Source organism: Rasamsonia emersonii (genome assembly GCF_000968595.1).
Source record: "Rasamsonia emersonii CBS 393.64 chromosome Unknown ctg1118621760017, whole genome shotgun sequence".
NCBI lineage: Eukaryota > Fungi > Ascomycota > Eurotiomycetes > Eurotiales > Trichocomaceae > Rasamsonia > Rasamsonia emersonii.
In genome coordinates, this window is record NW_013563270.1 from 28,177 (window position 1) to 40,328 (window position 12,152).

Consider the following 12,152-nt stretch of genomic DNA (forward strand, 5'->3'; position numbering starts at 1 on the left):
GAAATTCGGCGTCACCCCAGTGTATGGCGATAGAGGTATATCTACGGAGTATGATACCTTTATCCTTGGAAAGAATGCAATATAGTTCATGTATATAGAGTCCTTCAAATGGTAGCTGGCCAAAGCCCTAACATAAAGGCATTGCGTTAACATTCACAGCGAAAAGAAAAAGTAGGGACTAGTTGCAACTAGTATATACCTAAGGAATGATATGTCCAGCTGGGCTAGCAGATGGTTACACCAAGTATTCCTGACAGATATCCTCCATATGTAGGACATACCACGAGCATAATTCGACCAATGCTTCCTCAAGTAACTAATAGTCATGACCTGCAGTGTATATGTAACTAGCTCATAAGACAACATACTACCTCATGTATTAGCATCACCGTAAATGGAATATCGTCCAGGTAAATACAGAGTAAAAACCGGGTTAGTTGAATGATAACGAAGAGATGGAAGTACTTCTAATCAGGCGTTAGAGCCAGATGCATCAACTAATTTAAATCGTTAGTGTAGCCAGCCATTACTTTTATCGTTCTTATTATTGAATTATTATCAAGCGTCCCTTCACATTGAAGAAATACTGATATTATTTATAGAAAGGGAGGGGGGAGAAATAACAGAGCAAAGAAGAGAAAAAGAAAAAACAAAAAAAGAAAAAAAAAAAGAAAGAAAGAAACACACAAGAAAGAAAAGAAAAGGAAATGGGAAATAGGTCGAGGCGCAATGAAAATAAGAAACAGGAAACCTGGAAAATCGCAGTACTGCCCCTTCCCCCCCCCCCCCCCCCCCCCTCAATAGTCCCAACATAACGAAAGGCCTCAATTTTTCCGCCTTGATTAGTGTTTTGCACAGAGTACTGACCAACATCTACTATAAAAACATTAATTTCCGTTTTTGTATACTGTCACGTGCGTCTCTAAATATTAGGGAAGGGATATAGCTAGAGTTAGGGCAAAAAGAGATTACAGCAGGGGATAATAGTTAGTAAGCCCGGCTAGAGAGTAGATGATGACAAGGACTACTAAAATAATATAAGAAATAATAATAATATATAGTGCGGAATATAGGTGGGGAGCCCGCCTGGGAGGTAGATTGCCTTCTGCAGAGATACAAAAGTCCTTGGCATAAGGAGGTATATTTTCTCTTCAAATCAGTCGAGGGAAGTGAGACCTGGAAGGCTTGTTTTAGAAAAAAAAAAAGGAAATGAGCGGACGAGCAAATCCTTGCCCAATGTAACTAAATAAACAAGGCCGCTATAATTTGATAGGAGAAATAGAAGGTTGATAGGAGAATAGGAGAGATCCAATCGATCAAAAATGGAATTGCATGCAGAAAACCGCACGAAAGCTGCTCTAAAATCCATAAGCCGCTGACGATCATTCTATACCCCTGTCTCCTGCAGCTACGGGTAGTACTCCGTACTCCGTACAGGATACTCCGTACAATACATAAATAGAAATCGTCTGGACCATCAACCATCAAGCCGGATTACACGCACACACATGGCGAACAGAGTACTCCGTACTCCGTCCACATGGAGGTACTAGGTACTACGTAATCACCAATCGGCTAATACGGAACAGACGTCGGGAATAATGAATACGGAGTAATCAAGGCCGTTGAATACGGTGTACGGAGAATTACTTCGTACGGAATACAGAAAAAAAAACGTGGCCATGGCGTGGCGTGGCGTGGCGAGCATCAATTCCCTCATCAGGCAGGTAGCTGCCAATTCTCTAGCCTAGCTAGGAAATGCAGTAAGGTAGCGTCAATAACTGCTCAAAGAAGAAAAAGGCTTGCGCTAAGCGATGGGATCGACGTCGTAGGTTGTACGGGGTGCTGGCGAGGAGGCTCTACTCCATAGAGCGACAGTTCGGAACCCGGCATGTACTAGCATGAAACATGCGCGAAAAAAAAAACGTCACCTTCCCACCTAGGGAACACGCCTAGCGGTAGCTAACTGCTTAGTAGCTGCTGGAGCGAAGCTTGTCTACAGCCTTACGTTAGCTGCCTACCGAGACAGGCAAGGGTGTGGCCATTGCTCCCAGCCGGACGGAATTAGGGCTTGACGGACCTGGTCGATCAGCCATAGAATTCCATTCAGCAGAACAATCCCTATTTTTTGGCAGGGATGACGGTCATTGCGCGAGTAAGTACGGAGTACGGAAATTAGGTACTCCGTAGACGTCTGCACAGGTGCTATGCGCGATTAATGTAGGGGTTCAGGTTCGGTATGTTCTCCGTAGGTTCAATTGATATCCGATTTCCGATATACACGTTATACGGAGTATACATGCATTACATGAATCATGCTGGCGTAACAGGTCTGGTAAATATAATTGAATATAGATGGATCCAAAAGAATAAAAATGTCACCCAGAAAAGCCCTGAATCCGGTATAAAGAATGAAAGTAACAAGAGAAGCAGACTAATAGGTAAACCGGAAGCTGGGATGATTATCACCCAGATTGTCGACTTCGTCCGGCGGCAAACGAAGCCTGTAATCCCTCTTGCCCTCATCACGCATCTTGTTCTCCCACCACAGCCCCAGCCCCGTCAGCACCATGACGACGCCCGCCGCGACGATGAGGGCCAGGCCAACCGAGTACGCCCGCGTGTAGGCCGGGGCCTCGCTGGGGACGAAGGTCAGCGACGGCACGAGGGCGCCGGCATTGCCCAGGCCGATCTGGGCGGCGCTCGCCCACGCCCGCTTGTAATGGCCGGCCATGTTGTTGCTCAGCCAGGTCCACAGCGTCGGCAGCACCATGAAGCAGCCGCCGTTGAACAGGAACAGGGCGCCGTACTGCGCGCGGGCAGAGATGACGTCCTGCTTCAGCAGCATCGCGTATCCGCACACGCAGAGCACCTCCGCCAGGAAGCAGAACACGAAGCGGTTGCGCAGGCGATCCGACAGCACGGCCGCCAGCCATGCCAGCGCCGCCGCCACGACGTAGATGGGGATGGTGTATGCCTGCGCGGCGGCGTTGGTGTAGCCGAGCCGGGCGATGATCGTGGGCACGAAGGCCGTCGCGTTGGACGACGCCGACACGGCAAAGTAGATGACAATGGCGCTGTAGATCTTCCAGTCGGTGAGGATGCGCCGAAGCGCCTTGCCGTCCAGCCGGTCCATGCGCGCGCGTCCGCCGTCTTCGACAATCTGGCGCGCCAGGAGCAGTTTCTTCTCGCGCGAAGAGAGCCATCGCGCCTGGCTGGGCCAGTCGGTGATGACGAAGAGCAGGATGATCGACAGGCCGATCGTCACGATGCCTTCGATGATGTAGATCCACCGCCACGAGTGCAACCCTCCGACGACCTGGAGATTGCCGATGCCGTACGCAATCAACTATAAAAGGTCAGCCATCATCACCATACCATGTATTTGGAGTGGTGTCCGTACGCCTCCTGTTGCAATCGCGATACAGTTCGCGATATACAGTCAGACCATGCGCTTCTGCAGCTCGAAACGCGTGTAGTACATGGACGTGAGATAGACGGCGCCTGAGAATTCACTACAGTAAGCGCAATTGCAACTACGCCAAGGTTGACTAGCATACCTGGCACCAAACCCGCCTCGAACAAGCCCAGAAACACGCGCAGCACGATCAGCCCCGGATACGTACTGACCAGCCCCTGGCCCAGCGTCATAAACCCCCAGCAGAGACTCATCCCGCCGAGCCAGAAGCGCGGCCGCACATGCTTGAGGACCAGGTTACTCGGGATCTCGAAGAAGATGTACGGCGCGATTCTGGACCAGCAGGGCGACGTTGTAGTCGTTTCCCGCCATGCCCAGGTCCTTTTCGAGGCCCTGCAACTTGGCATAGCCGATGTTAACGCGGTCGATGAAGGCTCAGAAGAAGATGACGCCGACGGGAAGGATGACCGTGCAGCGTCATCTTCTGCTCCGTAATGAGAATCATCGTGATGATCATCTACAGCGTTCCAACGGACACAAACTGTACGAATACAATACACCATCCCCAAGAATACATCATGATACTGACGGCTACAGACACCTGGAGCGCCGGCAACCACTGGACAACCACCGAGCTGAACACAGGCTTCATCTGCGCCAGCATCCCAGTCCTCAAGGCCCCATTCACGCACATCCTCCGCCGTCTGGACATCCGCTCAGGAGAGTCCTATGGCTATGGATACGAATACGGCCACTCGAAGCGCAAGTCGTACGGCTTCGACAAATCCACAACGAGCAGACACCGGTTTTCGATCAGACACCACCACACCGGTACTGCCGCCGGCGGCGGCACTGCCGACAAAACGCATTCAGGCAGCAGTGAGGAGTACATCATCGATAAGGACAATGCCAATGGCAATGGCTGGCCGTTAGCGGATGGGGCATTACGAAGACGACGAGTATTGGCGTGACGTATGCGACGAAGAACGAGGAGTCGGAGCGGTCTGGTTGGGTTTGATTTTACTTCGCGTTTTCGATGGACTTTGTCATTTTGGCGGATAATTCTAATGTAATGAATATGAAAGCATCAGACGGTCATGGGTAGGTATGGTAGCGCATTTGGATTTCAAAAAGTGATTGCTTGTATATAGCTATGATATTGAGTGAGGGCATCGTTATGTATATATTTTCGATTTTTACATTGAGCTCCCTGCTCAAAAACGGCAAACTGTATCTGATATTACACTTATGTTCTCAGTGAATTAGGGTTCGTCCTCTAGACACTCTCGGAAGTGGTGAAGATATTCTGCCGGTGCCTATGCAAGTAAAGCGGAGGAAGTGAGCTACTACTGGAGGGATCGTCGCCATGCTTATCATTGAGGAGCACAGTTCAGGTATCTGTACAAATACCTAGGCAGGGCAGGATATTCTAGGAGTATACTTTAGTTACAGTACGTCACAAGGCCAGTGACACGCGTAAACCAGAATGCATATCTCAGTACCAAGTACGAGGAATACTACCAAACTGAGGTTATCAGCACGAATAGATCATTGCTAGGGTAGAACCCTGTCGACAGCAGACTGAATGACTGGCATACCTACCTTGCCGTAGTGAATTCTTCGTTTCTGCCTGCCTATCTAGGTAATACTTTTCCATTAGCTACATACATGTACCTAGTATGCTCAGCCATTTGGTCTACAGCTTATCCCTGTAGTACATGTACATACAGGTTGTAGTTGTTGTGGCTTATGGTTGCATTCAGTTTCGCTTGCTGAGTATACCCCTGCTATCTACGCTGTACATACATACATACAACCAATGGAGAGGGATAATGGTTCATGCATTGTTGGTATTCTTGGCAGTATACCTAGGGTACAACCATCTGTCAGACTGGTTTAGGTCTTAATGGCAGCCTACAAAGTACATCCGTCGAATATCAATAGAGAACTCGGTACATACATCAGCCTCCATGTCCTCGTCCAGGGAATCGACTGATTGCAGAGACTTTCCCCACAACAGCATAGCAAGATGTTGGCCCCTACCGGTGCCTGAGGCTCGGTAGGCTGCCTAGCCTGCCACGTGACCCACAGAGATATAAGGCATCTCTCTTGCCTGTTAGATAGAGAACCCAAGCATCATGCCACCACATCTCCAGGCCATGCCATGACAAAACATACTCTGTACCTAGACATGCATGGCTGCATGAAGCATACATTGGCTTAGACTAATGGTAGATGAAAATAAAATGCGCCGTGCGCCGTGTATCATGCAAGAAAGGAAGAAAGGAAGGACTGATCACTCAACTCCGCGTGTCGACCACTTACTCAGCGTTATAGTCATCTTACCCAGGTAGGAATGTCATGTAGAATCAGATGTCAGGATTAGACGGATTATTGTTATTATTCTCTGAATCAATCAATGTGTAATGTATTGAGTCTGGTCAGTCAGCTTCATCTTCTTGCATAGGTAGATAGACATGGTGCAATGATTTTTTTTTCTTTTGCAGCCACTTTCCTTTGTATAGATTCAGAGAGTTAAACTGAACTGAGAGATTTAAACTGTTGATGGATGTCTGGATAAAAAAACCAGTGGATAAATCAAAACTCCAAGAAAAAAACGAGATAAAGAAATAAGCTGGCTCATCTGAATTGAACCTAACCCTGAAGCTGCTTTTAGACTTTGTACATACATACACTGGCTAAGCATGCCACTACTTCACCGAACTCACTCTGTATTTACATGCACAGAACAATATCTTAAGCATACTCCGACTATGATGAAGCCAATATAGATATAGCAGGGTAATTGGTTTAGATGTCTTATACTATAGTTGCAGTTGCTTATATAAAATCTATATTATTCTGTAGACGTCATGGATTATCACTCAAGTATGCATGTACTGTAAATACATACTGTAGGTTCCAGCCCAGCTATATTGATCTGTACTAATGTGCATGTCTGGACAGACTGTTATAATGAGCTGTGTGTGGATGCTAACGCATGTGGGCATGTATGTACTGAGAAGTATTTACGAGCAAATAATCTCTCACATTTTTTTATTTTGAAGGAAGAGAAGCCTAAGCATACTCAAATCTTGTCCAACTAGGAGTTCATGACGTTCCTAGTCATCTTCAACTGTTGACTTGATCATCCTCATAATGGACATGTGCATAAACTAACGAATGAGGAGTGAGGAGCGAAATCATTATTCTATTTCTATTTCAATCCTGTTCAACCATTTATAACCCTGTCTATCTTGCTATGTCTATCCGTCTATCCCACGACTTGACGTTTGACAAAACCCAACAAGGAGAAGCAGAGAGTACAATGTCCTGAAGAGCTGAACTGATAAGGTCTACATACTTTTGAAGAGAAGTGAAGGGTAAGCAGGAAAAAAAAAGGAAAGAAAAGACAGCCTCATGCAACCTACTCGCTCACATCTTCGTCCCGCCCAGGATACATAATCGACTGAGTCAGGACGGCACGGAAATGGCTAACCAGGACAAAACTCCACATCAGAACGATGGCCACCGACATCGCAGAGGCAACCCCCAAGATCCCCGGCGAGTTGAAGGCCCGGCCCAACGTGATGGTCGCGATGGTGAAGCCCGTGTTGGGGAACACCATCGCCCACCAGCTCAAATGGAAGGATGTTGGCGGACTCCGGACGACGGCGATGGCGGCAATGCAGAAAAACCACAGACTCAGCGCCCAGAGGAATGCTCCTGATGTGATGGCGAGGATCTGCATGACTTGCGCGTCAATCTCGCCGTTGACCAGGATGCGGAAGTCGTCCGGAAGCGCGTTCGCCATCCCTATCAGTGCCAGGGCCGTGAATGCGGGCGGTCCTACGCAGATGAACATTCCCGGACGATGCTCGCGGTTTGGTAGCCCTGACTGCATTAGACGACCGATGTAGTGTGCGTACATCATGATGCTGATCGAGAGACCCAGACCTTGGAAGGTGAGGCCCGCGGTGATGATAGACAGCGAGTACGTGGTCGGTTGCGCGGCCGCTATTACCGAGGCGATGGTTCCGCTGAGCATGATCGGGAAGGCAGGCAGGATCCACGAGGGCATCATGGACTGGAGGTGGTATGTGTGTTCGGAGAAGACAAACGAGTATTGCACGACCGCGACGGCAAACGTGCAGGCACAGTAGGTCCAGAAAAGCACCCTTTCGGCCACGAGAAGAGGCGAATCCCTTTGGCCAGACCCATCCCCAAAGTACTTGTGCATACCGCAGATGATCGTGGCAATCGAGAGCCAGAAGGTTGGGAAGAAGAGTCCCTCGCGCTCGTGTTTCAGCGAGCTGAGAAAGCAACGATGGAGAACAAACCGCGTCACCATTAGCGAACAGACCAGCACGAAGAAGACGACGTTGACAAAGTAGACGGCCATTCCGATCGACCGCAGGCCGGGAAACGTGTACGGTTGGTTGGCGATGAGCAACGCCAGCCCACCGGTGCTCATTGTAAGGGTATACCACGCCCATGTGAAGTGGCGCAATCTCTCCCGGATGCTCAGTCTAGATGACTTGATTTCTTTTTCTGTGCTGAATCCGGAGGTGGGGCGACATTCGAGGTCAGGCTCAACACGTAGCGTTGTAGAAGCCGGACCGGCTCCAGCTTCAGGTTGCCCCAACATACTGTCGATAGTTCGGTCGTAAATGAAGGATTGATGTGAGATTGATAGCGACTGCAGCAAGATATGTCTAGTTCAGCAAGATATATGTACAGAAGCGAGAAAGCGCGAACTAATGAATGGCAAGAGAAATGAACAAGGAACGGATAAGCCTTATGGCTTTAACAGCTGGTGTATATAAACATCAAATTCCGTAGTCCTGGCAATGCCGTGACAAGAGTTTCTCATGCATTGCCATCTCGACGGGCCAGGAAATGGAGGTGCCTGTACCCGGGCCCAGTCACTCTCTGTATCTATGTACAGACATAGGCAGTTGCCAAGACGATCAACATCGATATCAGGGGCGCGATGTTGCGACAGACTCGGAGGCTGGGCTATCGAGCGGCTTGGCCTCAACTGAAATCGATAAAAGGTAAGGATGACCTGGCAGACATTATCGGTGGATATTGCATATGCTGAGCGTCATAGCCACAAAGATGCAATTCTTCAGGTTGCCATGCAAGAAGACTTCGTACTTCTATCCAGTCTTCTTGTCTTGGCTGTATACCAGCATACCCAACTTGTCGGAACATTGCGAGTGCCAAGAGAGAGGCTGTATAGTTCTTATCCACTGAGTCCTGAACAGACTTCAAGGGGTACTCCGTACACTGACCGCATCAGCATAACTGGACCAACTCTTGGCAGAATTCATCATGTCCTGGTTGTCGTGAGGCTCAGTTGAAACTGCCTCGTCAATATAAAACAGGACAGAGTACTCCGTACGTTGAGATAGGTGTCTCTAAAAGACTGCAAATTGACATCAGGGTCTAATTGACATCTCTTATCAATGGCAGCCTTCCGAATCTCTCACAGAAAAGCTCTTTTCCTACTCTATAATCTCAATTCTTGTTCTCTGCCAAGCCTCCGCGGCGTGATGATCGTCGCTGTCCACGACAGCGGGCCCGCTGCCAAGAGCGGGTCGAAGATAGGGGTGGAAACAAGATCGCAGTGGCAGTGTCCTCGAATCTGGACAGACGATATGCTTGCTCGTCACGACATAAGTTGAACGTTCACTGATCTTGCGAAACAATTGAGATATGTATTCGAGAGAAGGGTGAAGCAGAAATAAGCCGGGAATCCCTGGACTATGCAATGCTTCTGAGATAAGTTCAAATCCGTTGTTCAAGAACTGAAGAGATGACATCCACAACGTCTTGGATTCGACCGTCTGGATATTGCCTTTGCCAAGAATGAGGCTGGCGGCTGTTGGGCACACATCTTTGTCCGAGCCAAGATTCTTGTGCTGATAGTGCATAACTTGTTGACTTGCACAATTTTGAGAACAGCGGTCGCACGTTACAGGAATGAATGAATTGTCGTTGTCGTGGCTGTCGTTAATCACATGTGTTTGAATGATGTCGTTGCTGATAAACAAAGAAGATGTTTAGGCAACAGCCGAGGTAGTTTGCCAAGAGCCCAATCTGAACGACCTCTAGTTATGATACGGTGCAGTCTGGCCTGCGTGACTGTCAGTCTGTTTAGAGTCGACATCTGATTCCCCCAGAATGGTCGAGGATTCTCACGACTACGGCCAGGTCACCAGGATGGCAGGTCGGCGGCAATGAGTGCGCTACCATCGGTAGCCGTTTGAATCACGGGTGCAAATTGTCAATCAGGAACGCTGTCTCTCATCCCGATCTGGCTGTGTTGGTCTAGCCAAAGGACTGGATGAGGCGGTGACGTTTCGTGGATCTTCTCGAGGACGAATACACCCTTTACACCTCGAGTCTGGCAGTCAGTTGATGAAAGAAACGGGTCAGCTGCATACTCTCTATGCTAGATTGTGTGGCGGTACCCACGAAACAACAATACTCTGACAAACATTTCTCCTCCCGACGTTTCCTCAGAGGATTTCTCCAGAGTCAAGGCATCGGCCAAGCTTCGTGGGAGCACAATCTGTCTGCGTCGAAAGAGATTGTCCAATAGAATGGAGACCTGGCGATATCAATACCGCGATCATCGACGCTTGAGAAGGGATGACAATAATTGTTACACGGACTCTTTCAGCATATAACTTTGTGGCGACTCTCAAGCGATGTTTGCGTGACTGTCATCAAATGATATAGCATCCTTTGGATAAAAGTGGGCATGAAGCTTGTCCAAGTATACTCATGCATTTGCTGCGCCACAAAAATACCAGAAGGTTTCCTCAATTCAATATGGCAAGGCTGACACTGACAGTTGTCAAAGCTAGCCTGGGTGTGTGGGAAAGAAGTCTCAGTGAAGTCGACGCCTTCTCTGACATCGAATCATGTGACGAGTGATTCCCATCGTAAACAAACCATCAACTGGATTTTGTAGAGATCCATATTATCAATTAACCTAATCAGCTAGACACAACTATGCTTATAATTTTAAACTCGTACAAGCTCTTGCAGATGAAGCATAGATAAAATACAGCACATTTTTTTCTCTTACTTTAGAGATGTAACACATCATCCTTTTAAATAAATTTTTAATCACACTTGACTAAACGAATTTCCACATATGTTAATATTCAGAGGCGTAAAATAGCTGAATCTGTCTTTGTCTTCTACAAAAAAAAAAAAGAAAAGAAAAGAAACAAAAAGAAGACAGATAAAGGAGGCGAAAAAAAAGTCGATTATTATGCAGGTAATGCATAGCTAGGCTGAGCTTCACTACTCTGTTCACCACCTACTTTAAAAGGAAATATAATATCCAGATTACGTATCCTTAGTCTGATCCTCGAACTTCAAGTTCCTACTCCGGAGTAATTTTATTCCTACTAATTCATGAAACCTGCCCATCATCTCCTTTCTAGTGAAAGATGTCATATATGATCGACACACTGAAAAGAGTTACGGCGGGAATGATCATATAATACTGAATATTATAACTAGCAGATCCATCCCTTTGTACAGAGTAAGTAAAGTAGTCTGAGAATATAATAAAAAGCTGACTTCAAGCGGCTCGTACGTACATTATGCATCACAACAGCGTCAGCACATTCTTCTCACCCAACTGGATCCGTCTGTTGACCATTCATCGTCAATAAACTTCACTAATCGTGCATGAGTGTCTTTCCTAAGGAAGTAACTGAGTACTGCGCCGCAGGTAGCGGTGTGTCTACCGGCCCCTTATTTAGGAGCTGACAGGCTGTCAAACTCTATTAATCCAGTCCCATGACGACCTACAGACTACATTTGATAGACTTATAGCCAAGATGAGACTTGAGGCTGATAGAACGGTCACAAGGTGATTGTTGTACAGAGGATAGCCTGAAAGGCATGCAGGGTTGCAGCGTTGACAGCCTTGTTGGGACGGGAATCCACCAAATACAAAATCCCTGTCAAACTTAGCCCTACTGTAACATTACTAAACATACAGTAGCATTAATGCTGTCATTAATACTCCGGCGGTGAAAAAAATGTATGTGTCACAAAATATCCTCCGATGGGTTTTAGTCCGGTCTGACTGACTGCAATAAATAATCCCAATCTGCACTGCAGTGTACTGTACTCAAAATACGGAGTACAAATAGTCGCATCGCAGCCAGCCCATTTAAGAACCCACACCATCGAATTTTCATTTTAATTTTCATCTTCGCCAACAACTGTGACAGTAAATGCCTCCGATATCTGCCGTGTTGATACATCACATGATCGGCAACGACCCAAAGTCACTTGGGACCAGCACGAGTCAGGCCTGATGCAGGCCAATTTCAGTCACTACCAGACGACCAGGGTCGTTGCGCTAGCCTTGCTGCATGATCGGAGCTGGGTTTACGGAGAAATGGATCAGTTGACAGCTGAGAAAGCACCGAAAAGGCAGTAATGAAGGGGGAGCTTAGTGATCATTCGACTCTCGTCTATCTATGGTCTTTTGGGTGAAGGAATGGAATTGCATGTATTACGACAGTCGAGATGTGAGAGTCATTACCTGGTTAAGTAAAAATGGTATGCACGCAGTACGATCACTCATTGCTCCGGAATATTACTGACAGGTCTTCAGCTGGACGGACGGACGAGTGATGGAGGATTATCCTCGAGAAGCACCTGCTGGCACCTACCTCTTCTGAATTCGACTGGT

The 12,152-nt window shown here is 47.6% G+C and overlaps 2 protein-coding genes across 2 annotated transcripts; one reads left to right on the top strand and one right to left on the bottom strand.

Annotated features, from left to right (window-relative positions):
• Positions 1-1,540: 1,540 nt before the first annotated feature.
• T310_2188 (uncharacterized protein) lies at positions 1,541-4,389 on the top strand (the record flags this gene model as incomplete). The annotated part of the gene is made up of 8 exons (XM_013474894.1): positions 1,541-1,553; positions 1,590-1,828; positions 2,014-2,155; positions 2,225-2,237; positions 2,356-3,337; positions 3,498-3,520; positions 3,556-3,909; positions 3,942-4,389. 8 exons carry the CDS (start codon positions 1,541-1,543, stop codon positions 4,387-4,389), a joined length of 2,214 nt encoding a protein of 737 aa, XP_013330348.1.
• Positions 4,390-6,845: 2,456 nt separating this feature from the next.
• T310_2189 (C4-dicarboxylate transporter/malic acid transport protein) lies at positions 6,846-8,066 on the bottom strand (the record flags this gene model as incomplete). The annotated part of the gene is made up of 1 exon (XM_013474895.1): positions 6,846-8,066. The coding sequence occupies one exon, from the start codon at positions 8,064-8,066 to the stop codon at positions 6,846-6,848; it is 1,221 nt and encodes a 406-aa protein (XP_013330349.1).
• Positions 8,067-12,152: the final 4,086 nt, after the last annotated feature.